Consider the following 11,397-nt stretch of genomic DNA (forward strand, 5'->3'; position numbering starts at 1 on the left):
GTAGTTGTGGCTCACGGGCCTAGTTGCTCCGCGACATGTGGGATCTTCCCAGACCAGGGCTCGAACCCGTGTCCCCTGCATTGGCAGGCAGATTCTCAACCACTGCGCCACCAGGGAAGCCCATGACTATGTTTTAAATTACATATTAAATATTTTAAATTACATATGTGCCTTGCAATATATATATATATATATATATATATATATATATATATATATATATATATATATATATATATAGGACAGCGCTGCTCTAAGAGAGAATAGTTACAAAAGAGAGTATTAACAGATTCAATCTCTTTTCAAGATTGCAAATGAGATACCTTACCCAATTATCCAAGTGTTTCTATTCAAAGCTGCTATATATCCTGGTTTCTTTCTATCAGTAGTGCTACCATTATCTTTTACATAAAAATTAAGGATCACAATCCTGAATTCTTTCTCCCTCCACATTAATGTATGTCCACCACTTTTATTTTATCTCACTGTTTCTCATTTTTTCTTTTAAAATACTTTTTTCTGGGACTTCCCTGGTGGCGCAGTGGTTAAGAATCCGCCTGCCAATGCAGGGGACATGGGTTCTATTCCTGGTCCGGGAAGATCCCACATGCCGTGGAGCAACTAAGCCTGTGTGCCACAACTACTGAGCCCATGTGCTGTTAACTACTAAAGCCCCCACTCCTAGAGCCTGTGCTCCGCAACAAGAGAAACCGATATGAAGCCCGTGCACCACAACAAAAAGTAGCCCTCGCTCGCCGCAACTAGAGAAAGTGTAGCAATGAAGACCCAAAGCAGCAAAAAAAAAAAATTTTTTTTATTTTTTTGTTTCTCATTTTCTTTAATGCTATACTTGATCTTTGTTCTCTCAACTGAATTAACAGTCTCTTGAAAGGTCTTCTTTCTTCCAACCTCTATCCATGACCCTGATACATGATTCTGTACAAAACTACTAGATTAATATTCCTAAACACTGTGACTACCTCCCGCTATACAAATATTTTTAAAATTCAGTGGCTTCCATGATACAGAAAATAATATCCAAACTACTTGGTCTAGTTCTTGAGGCGTTCTAAAAATTCCATTTTTAATTTCCATTTTGAAACTTACCTCCTCTCCTACCACTCCAGTCAGACATAGGAAGGCAGATAAAATATAGGTCACCCAGTTGAATTGGAATTTCAGATAAACAACAATTTTAGTCTACTGTTTGGGATATACCTGTCCTGAAAAGTTAATGTTTACATGAAATTGAAATTTAACTGGGTGCTCTGTATTTTTATTTGCTAAATCTGGCAACCCTAGTCAGACAAGTCTATTCTCTATCTCCCAAATACTATATGTAGATTACTACCCTTGCTCACACATTTTAAATGAGATAATGCATGCATGCACTTAAAACAGTGCCTAGCACGCAATGAGCATGCAGTTAAGTAGTAATACTATTATTCCTCTGACTTTGTAGGTTCATCCAATTCAATTCCCACTGGCCTTCTCCAGCCCACTCCAGTCTACAATGTATCTCTATTCTAAGTCTAGTATTTGATAGACTTGATTACTTACTTTGAACATTTCATATGTATGTCTTACCTAGCCTTAAATTTCACCTCATATAGAAATTACTGAGAAATAAAATAGGACTGTTAAATAAGGCATTTTGCATTTTACCAAAATTATCAACTTTTATCCTTAAGTCCCAGCTTAAATTACGAAATACATGATTAAAACACCCTCGCTAACCCTGGACTCTAGGCTCTTGCTGTCACTTACAAAACAGTGAGCTGTAATGAGATCTAAAAAGCAAAAAATTCACTTATTAAACAATAACTGAAATGTCTGTAGTTATGAATTTATCAGGTTGAGACAATATAAATTGTGCACTCTGAATTTTCTAAAACTTTCTTAAAAGGAGTCTATATATAACCATACAAATAATCAGCTCAGTGAAAACTTTTCCTATTTTTCATGATGATCTGTAAAATTCACAATCTATCAGGTAGTCACATGTCATTTTTATAGAAAAAAAAAATTTTCTCAAGTGAAGTCTAATATAATATCATGTTCTCCACTATACAGAAAGACTCAAATTATACAGGGACTCAAAATCTGTTGATGATCGAATAAGAAAATTTGGGATATTACTCAGAGTAAGCCTTTTGTAAACAAAGCACACAAAATTTTAAGTACATTATTAACCAATGGTTCACCTTGGTCCCAGTCCCAGTATAGTACAGACTACCTGAGTCCAAAGTCTGGCTCTGCTACTTATTAACATACACCTCTCTAAGTCTCAGTTTTCTCAACTATAAAACGGGAGCCCTTTCTTCCAAGGCGTTGTGAGGATTAAGAAAATATGCATGAAATACTTAGAACAATGCCTGGCACATGGCAAACATTCAAAAAATGCTAATTCTTATTATTCTTAGAATGTTTCCCAATTTGGTCTCTTCAGGCTCACCTAGCTCCAACCTAGGACTTGTTCACAAAACTAACTTCTAGAAATAAAAAGATATGGAGAGAAAGCACTTTGGTTTGCCATATTAGAATAAACTTCAGAGGTCCAGATCCTTGCTTCTATAACTCCTTTAACAAATTTGGTTTTTGCCCTCTCATGCTATCACCTTCTCAGGCCAGTCTATTCAGATGTAATTGGAAACAGAATAATCAGTTTCACATAAATCTTTCTATGAACAAGAATTATTTTTATTTTTTAAAGCTCACTTGTAAATGTCCTCCATAAAACTTACTTCCATAACTCCTAATATGTTTTAGGTTCTCTTTTAAGATAGTTATGGATTCCCAAATCCTACTATGTAAGTAGTATAGGACAACTCTCTACGCAAGAAGTAATTCATGTGTGAAGTAAGTTATTTTTCCTAGTTTATACTGGTTAGAGGAATAATACAAGAAGAAACCAAATATCCAGTTCAATAAACCAAATTTCCAATTCAATAAACACTTCATCTTACAAAGTTTCATAATAAAAAGTACTGGATTCAGGCCTTGATTACAGTAGTACCAACTGAATAAAAGCCACAATTCAATGATGTTACCTGAAACTATTCCAAACTAATCTAGGTTCTCTGGAGGAAAGGGCACTTTGAACAGAAAAGCATGTTTTAACTTATTTCCAAAGACCAGTAAAACCACCATAAAAATAAACACTTTTAATGAAATTATTCACAAAAATTTTAAGAATGTTAAAACTGATAACTGAAAAACTACTGATTTCACATATTTAAACTTATCTAGGGGAAAAAAAATCCAGGTTAGACTACTTAAATGTAAGTCTCAAAGCTCACTAACTGTTCAAACGTGGTAAGACTGTGGCAGGCATTCCCTGGAGGTCCAGTGGTTAGGTCTCTGCGCTTTCACTGCCAAGGGCATGGGTTCAATCCCTGGTTGGAGGACTAAGATCCCGCAAGCTGCCTGGTGTGGCCAAAATAAATAAATAAAAATTGGGCTTTAGATCTGGAGTCAAGAAACATTTTCAATCAACGGCCAGATAAGTAAATATTTCAGGCTTTTCAGGATAAATACTGTCTCTGTCACATAATCACAGTTGTTTTTTTGAGCAGTCTTTTAAAATCCTTTAAAATGTAAAAAACCATTCTTAGCTTAGTCCCTATAAAAACAAGTGTAGGGACTTCCCTGGCGGTCCAGTGATTAAGACTTCACCTTCCAATGCAGGGGGTGCAGGTTCGATCCCTGGTTGGGGAGCTAAGATCCCACATCCCACATGCTTCAGGGCCAAAAAACCAAAACATAAAACAGAAGCAATATTGTAACAAATTCAATAAAGACTTTAAAAAAAAAAAAATGGTAGCCAGATTTGCCTTTGGCCAGTTTCCCCACCCCAGCTTCACACTATACATATTATCTCTTCGTTACTATATCAATTCCACTGATATTAACTTTTCTTCCCTCAAGTGTGCTCAAATGTTACCTTCTCAATAAGGACTTCTCCGAATACATGTCTACCAGTCTCCCTATATATATAACATACTATGTAATACATAGTATAGCACCTAACATGTTTTTATTTCTCACTCCCACCCCCCAACACCAATATAAGTTCCATGAAGGCAGATTTTTTTTTTCACTGATATATCTCCTGTCCCTAGAACAGTGCCAGGCACACAAGTAGGCTCTCAATAAATAAACCTACCCTCACACTTATGAAACAAATACCATAGAGGAAATACAGTTGATCCTTGAACGACTCCGAGGTTAGGAGCGCTGACCCTCTGCAAAATCGAAAATCCAAATCCTCATGTAACTTTGTAGTTGTACAGTATCCACTAATTCAGCCAACCCCAGGCTGTGTAATACTGTAGTGTTTACTATTGGAAAATGAAAATCCATGAATAAGTGGACCCACTTATATCCACATAGTTCAAACCCATGTTATTCAAGGGTCAACTGTATATCTAAATGAAGATAAGTGGAAAGGTATTCAAGAAGATTGACAAATACTTTTTTGTTTCAAGTAGTCATAAAACATTTTAAATAAAGGGGGAAAAAGTTCAAACCCATTTTCTTACTGTCCCACAAAGTAAGTTATTTCTAGACTAATTCCCTGGAAGTTTACTATTACTTTGACTTATTTAATAACAAATTTCAACTGTTAGTCCTAAACCCCTCTACAGACCCGTTCTGCCTCTTTGACCTCACCTGTATGTATTTATTCCCTGACCATTCAACTCACTAATCTAGTCCGGCAACTTTCAAGTTTAGCAAAGTGGGGAGGGAAAAGTTACTTTGCCTCTTCTATCACTCCATCTCCCAACATTCCCGTTCTATAAATTTCTTAATATTGTAATTGCAAATCTTTCCTACTTTGTCTTTTACCATTCAATATAAGCAAAGCAAAAGGCTAGATTCTATTGAATATTATACTCCAAATACATTAGGCTCAGTGATTAGACAAGTTATTTTTAATTGCTATATGTGGTTTTACAATTTTTACCTATAAGGAAAGATCTGCTATATCATAATCCACATATATATTTGGCAAGGTATAGAGGAAATAACTTTGGGAATTTAGTAAGCTCCACCACCATTCAGATTATGGCTACTATATTTCTAAATTATATTAAAACATAGAAACTCACTAAAGTGTAAAATATCTTCTACTGCTATCTCTGGTAAATTGATACTTGATAGCCATTAACAACATTAATGTGGGAGTTAAATCACACTAGAGATCACACTAAGATATTCTAAAATCAAACTACAAAAATTGCTAATACAAGAAGGGAGGCCTACAAGGAAAGGGACTGTGTTTAAAAACCCCTTTATCCAACAAGTTATTCTTCATCTACTATTTTATTTTCTAAATGGCTACAGTTCTGCCATTCTTATCAGACAAGCAACCTTGGTTTCTGAAAGACAAACTTTCTAAAATCCAAAAGTCAATTGTCAAGGGTTAAGACTACTCCGTAGGCCAATTCTTTAGAGACACAGTTCTGTCCTAAAAACTCAAAGGTTGTGATTTCTGAAAAAGCAGTAGCATAATAAAAACTGCTATAGAACTTTCATTTTTAAAAAATTTCCAACTGCTTTTGTGTCCTAAGTTATCATAAAATCAGATTAAATTTGGTGTAACTAAATCAGGGCAAAACCTCCTATATAGCCAGGATTATAAGAACCAAACATTCTCTTTTTTCTTCATATAAAAGCTAGGTGACTCCCAAACTAAGTTACTTTATACCATATATCCCTGGAGAATAACATGGCCCAACACACCACACGTCCCACTTAATCTAGTTCAAACGAGTAACGTAACGTGAGAAACTGCACTGTGTAATTCCTTTATTTTCTGCATATTAGTGCTTTACCAACACTACAACCATAAAGAACACAATTCCAAGTACTGTACTTTTTAGTTTGGGGAGATCACAGTCTACAGACTCATTTACTTATATTAGACAAGATTAACCTCATTGAAAACTTACTTCAGTTTATAAATTCACATAAAATACAGAAATTGATGCAATTAAACAAAAACTTCAGGATCTTATTTCTTAACTTCTTAGATTGTAACTTTTTTGCAGGCTATAATTACCTGCCCCATGATCATCAGTGGTTATGATTCAATTTAACTACATCAATTATCAACCTTTTATATCCTTAAAGAAAATGTAAGTGAAAATTACAATTTCTTAGCAAAAGGTTTAAGGTTTTCCAAATTTCAAATATTTGCTTTCCCTCCTCCCCCCACCTTCAGTTAAGACATTTCAAATAAACTAAAAATAACCACATCTCACCTGCAACATTCCATAGCAATCACTTGATGTATAAAATTTTAACTATGCCCCCAGTTATTTTAAGACAAACAAAAAATGGCTGCCTACCAATCTGTCTGTCACAAGTTAGAAATACTACATTTACGAATTAACATGAGGGTTTCAAGTTTCCTCCAGTTTAGGCATTTATACCTTTGTGCTTGTCGCTTCAGGATGTTACTATAACATTGATATTTATATAACCCATGTTTATGTACCTTAATATGTAATCGTTTAAAACACTAGTAATTAAATTTATGATGGAGCTATGGGAATTTTAAAAGCAACTAAAATGTTCTTAGATGTGTGTCAGCTTCATTTCTAGAGATACTTCTACTAAAGTGAAACTGAGAACTTCATACTTTAGTTGCATTTGAATTCAAAAATCCCTCTGCACCATTAGGAGCCTACAACATAGCACCTCTTCTCATCTGCCTTAAGTAAAATGTTTGTCAAGAGTTTTACTTTGAAGAGTTAACTTTCTATAGCCTTATACTTCTCATACATCTTTGGTAAAAGCTCCATTATACAATATGGCCAAAGCATGAAGGACCAATACTGTCCAATCATATACCATGATATCCCGTTCAATTTTAGTTTTCAGACACCCTCATAAACAAAACCCACTCCACCTTTTCCTGTATACTGCCTTTGCAGTCTACATTTCTGAATTCCCTAAGTTTAATTCCTTGAGGATCTCTAAAATGAATCCTTAAGGCTATGTAAGAACCAGATGCTGCTACACAATTCTGTATCAAGCATTAACATTTGGTTCAAAGTATTATCATAGTGGTCTCAATAATCTAGTTACTGGTCCTAACCAGCTAAGCAAGTAATTTTGTTAGGATCTAGATATCACCAGTGAGCACACTGCTTACCCTTGAAGAAAAGTAAGTTTACATTCATTGTCATCTGTAGGTTCTTCCTCTGCATCCTACTTCCCCTTTTGTCATTCCTCAAGTCTACACATCATTCATTCATCACATTTCCTTTCTCAAAGGAGATAGTGTATTATTGAACCAACAGGATATCTGACTATTAGCATGAGTTAATCAAACAGAATACCTTTTCCATAAAACATCTTTTCCAGTGTTCTAATTAATGGAGATATGGATCACTCATCTATTAAAAAAAAAGACTTATATCTTCAGCTTAATCAATTGCTGTAATGTGGAAACACGAATTTTTTTTTCCAGCTAGGTAAAAGGTGCATGTAATTTGAACTGTTAAATGCTTTATTCATGAATAAACATTCTAGTAATTTAAAAACTATTGGTCTTAGACATTTGAAACATGGTAAAAGTACATATTCCAGTTTTGCCCAAAAGTCACTTAAAATATCTACAAATATTTCATCTGTGTGTGGCATACACCATTATTGCTCCATTTTCTGGAAAAGTCTATTTTTAAAGTTAAAAAAGGGAAAACACAGCAAAGTTGCTAACTTTGCAGTGAAAAAAAAAATCTGTGTCCTTGACAGGTTACATTTTCATAGTTTTATGCAGTGTAAGTTAGCTATGTAACGGGGAACTTGAGTTTTATCCTTACTCATGCATGATGTATGTTTCAGAACTTAAGAGTTGAAATTTCAAAGAACTTCTTACATTACCTGTTTAACACAGTGATGTGCAACTGGAACATATTACAATGATATTACTCATTATTTGCCACCGTGGGCTGTTTACTATACTGGTCTTAGATATAAAAGGTCACATTTGAATTTACTAAGTTAAAGTCAGAACTCATAAGGGAGGGGAAAAAGGCCTTAAATATAAAAGACAAACGGCAGTTTGATTAAGCAATAATTTTCAGTTTACTAGATGAAACAGACTTGCAACACAGTCTGCATGAATGCAAAATAAGCCATCTACAGCAAGTGATAAGGAAACTGGGCAAAAAGGAAAAAAGCATACATTGGAAAAGAAGATTCTCTCGAAATAAAAAAATCAAACCATTATTATAAAGGAATTTACCAAGAACTGCTATATTTCCCCCATCCCATTTGCTGGAAGTCAACAAGAGCATCTAGCACTTTGTGTTCATGTCAAAAAAGTCAGATCAGAGCATCCTAACGCAAAGCAAAGAAAAAAAAAGAAAACAAAACAAAAAAGAAAACCCCTAACCCCCTCCCCCAAACCGCAGAACGGTAACTCCAGAGTTCGAATTCAAAGAAGAGAAAGTGGCAACTGAAAGAGGTGATGGTGGCGATAATCCTATGAATGGGTTTTTGATTTCTCTCCTTCCGGGGGATGGGCGGAGAAGAGGCTCATTAGGATTTGTAGTTAGAGGTTAACCATGTGAGCCCCTCATAGAGTCCGTCCCCCGAGGTGGCACAGGAGGGCTGCACATACCAGTTCCTGTCCCGAATCCGGGTCAGGCCCAGTTTCTCCTGGATCTCGTGGGGTTTCATGGCATCGGGCAGGTCCTGCTTGTTGGCGAAGATGAGGATTATGGCGTCCCTCATCTCCCGGTCATTGATAATGCGGTGCAGCTCCTGGCGGGCCTCGTCGATGCGGTCGCGGTCGGCGCAGTCCACTACGAAGATCAGACCCTGGGTCCCGGTGTAGTAATGCCGCCAGAGCGGCCGGATCTTATCCTGGCCGCCCACATCCCACACGTTGAACTTGACGTTTTTGTAAGTCACGGTCTCCACGTTGAAACCCACGGTAGGGATGGTGGTCACCGACTGGCCCAGCTTCAACTTGTACAGGATGGTTGTCTTGCCGGCTGCGTCCAGGCCCAACATGAGGATCCGCATTTCCTTGTTTCCGAAGATCTTAGATAGCACCTTCCCCATCGCGTCGGAGGAGCCGGGGCCGGGGGCATTCAGGTGTCCCGGGTCCCCTCCGCCAACAACGCCGCCGCCGCCGCCGCGAAACCGAAACGGAGCCTCCCAATCGCGAGGGCGCCCGTGCGGCCTGCGTGGGAGTCGCCTCCTCGGGGAAGAGGCCCGGACCCGTCGCTCACTCGGGCATCACCCACCGCACAACTTGATTCCTCCAGTCGCCGCGGCCGCCGGGACGCTGAGTCTGCGCCGGGAGAGCCGCCGCCCTGCTGAGGCGCGGCCCGGCCCGGAACTGCCCTTCCCCCCGCAGGCGCCGCGCGAGCGCCGCCGCGGTTCCCGCTCCTCCGCCTTCTACTCGCTCCGCCGCGGGAGACTGCGGCCCTTCGGCCCGGCTCCCGGTCCGCGAGCACCACGCTCACCAGCGACCCAGGCCACCCGAGAGGCAGCGCGGCTCCGGCGCCCCGTCAGGTCATTGATCCTCGCGGGAACTCGGTGCGCTGCCTGCAGACAGAGACAAGGAGAAGGAAGTTACTGCTAGAGCCCCAGAGGAGAGTGGAGACCGAGGGGGCCCGCCTTGCCAGCTCAGCCCAGGAGGTTACCTCCAGCCGCCGCCCCGAGCGCGGGCTCCCTCCGGCCTCCACCGCCTCCTCCCAGCTCTGCCGCCGCCGCCGCCGGAAAAGGCGCCGAGGAAACCGCCTCACTTCCCCTCCCGACCACGCAGGCGCAGCAGAGGCCGCCCGTTCGGACAAGAGCGACCTCTGTAAAGAGAGCAGCCCGCGCGCTAAGCGTCGGGGCGCCACGCGCGGAGGGGCGGGGCTACGGCGGCTCAGAGGGCTCGCAGGTGCGGCCAGCCCCCACCCCCGCGAATCTCGGACTCTCACCCGCGGCCACCTGTCGCTGTTCTAGCGTCTTGTCCACTCTCTGCATTCCTCTTCCGCGCTGTCTCCGCCTCCGCCCCCATTCAAACCAGAAGAGCCGATCCACTGCGGAGCTCCACGGTGTGGGGCCCGCGGACCGCCTGCTCCCCTGACGAACGCCTCCCCTGTGCTGCTTCCAGGCCTGTTCTCGGACCCTGGTGCCTGCCAGATGCTCCGCGACTTCCCTCCAGCCCGCCCCAGCCTTCGTGTGCCCTCAGTCTCACAGGGAAGCCCTAGCCGCTGTTTTTACCTTTCCCCCAGCCTTTTTTGGCTTCCCTTTATCCCTCGTGCTCTGTGCGTTTCCTGAAAGACACGTGGGAGGCTAGTGGTTCGCGTGGAATCTGCCAGTCAGTGCGGCGCTTTTACTGGGTTTGGGTTTGCTCTGAAGCCCGTCTTTTGGACATTGGAGCCCTATCTTACACATCTCGTCAGGACCAGTCCACGTTTCTTAAAAATTACAGTATTATCAAAAGTTCCCGTGCCTTGCCGCTTTTTCAACTTTTTAGAAGGTGGTCATTTTTAATATTTAAATATCATCTCCTTTTAGTGTGATTAGTAGTAGCTTCTCACCCAGCCACTCATTCTTAACTTTAAGAAGCCTCGACGATATAATCTTAGCGTAGGATTTACAATCAGAAAGACTGACTACTTCTGTCGCCTGGATTTGGACGTTTAACCTTACTGAGTTACCTCCTGTGTAAACTGAGTGTAACACTGACCTTTCTGTCCGCAAACCCCATTTGATGGTTAAATAATGTTTGTAGAAAACTTCAACCTTTTTGTATCGAATGGTTAGTGGTAAAGTTAGACGTAAAGTTCAAAAAAGTTAGACGTAAAGTTAGACGTAAAGTTCAAAAAGTGAAAGCTTGAAATGTAAATAAACCAAAGGGAGGAAAAACAGGAAAACAGTGTGTGTGTGTTTTTTTAAGAAGATGCTGTAATAACATAAGGTAACATACTTTTTATGTCACAATGTAAGACAGTTTGATAATGGTAGATTGGTTAAATGATAACCTTACAAGCTTCAGCCTGAAGTAAATTTACTTAAATTTACTTCAGCCTGAAGTAAATTTACTTAAGTTATTAATATTCTGGCAATGATTTAATTTACTTACCATCTGCCTTAATACGTATGCCCTATCTTAAAACTGACAGAAGGATTTGGAGTCAGAAGATTGGGGTTCAGAGTGTTACCCCTCCGTTTTATAGCTGTGAATCCTTTCAGTCTTTGTAAACTTCATTTTTTTATCTGTTGAACGAGATGAAGAATATCATCTCGAATGAAAATAGTCACTATTTATTGATTGTTGTCATAAACACTGTACTAAATTACTTTAAATATTTTACTTTAACCTGCGCAGCAACCATGTGAGGTAGCTTTGAGTGTTAGTGGAAACTGAGGGTCAAAGAG

The 11,397-nt window shown here is 39.9% G+C and overlaps 1 protein-coding gene across 2 annotated transcripts; it reads right to left on the bottom strand.

Annotated features, from left to right (window-relative positions):
• Positions 1–5,794: 5,794 nt before the first annotated feature.
• Positions 5,795–10,229, bottom strand: ARF6 (ARF GTPase 6). Of its 2 annotated transcripts, none has more exons than XM_073800503.1 (2): positions 9,951–10,229; positions 5,795–9,570 (listed from the first exon to the last, which is right to left on the bottom strand). In XM_073800503.1, exon 2 carries the CDS (start codon positions 9,079–9,081, stop codon positions 8,554–8,556), a length of 528 nt encoding a protein of 175 aa, XP_073656604.1. In that variant the 5' UTR covers positions 9,082–9,570; positions 9,951–10,229; the 3' UTR covers positions 5,795–8,553. The 2 variants fall into 2 exon arrangements, with proteins under 2 accessions (XP_073656604.1, XP_019779493.1); XM_019923934.3 differs by lacking the exon at positions 9,951–10,229 and adding an exon at positions 9,669–9,827.
• Positions 10,230–11,397: the final 1,168 nt, after the last annotated feature.

This window comes from Tursiops truncatus, chromosome 2, assembly GCF_011762595.2.
Source record: "Tursiops truncatus isolate mTurTru1 chromosome 2, mTurTru1.mat.Y, whole genome shotgun sequence".
NCBI lineage: Eukaryota > Metazoa > Chordata > Mammalia > Artiodactyla > Delphinidae > Tursiops > Tursiops truncatus.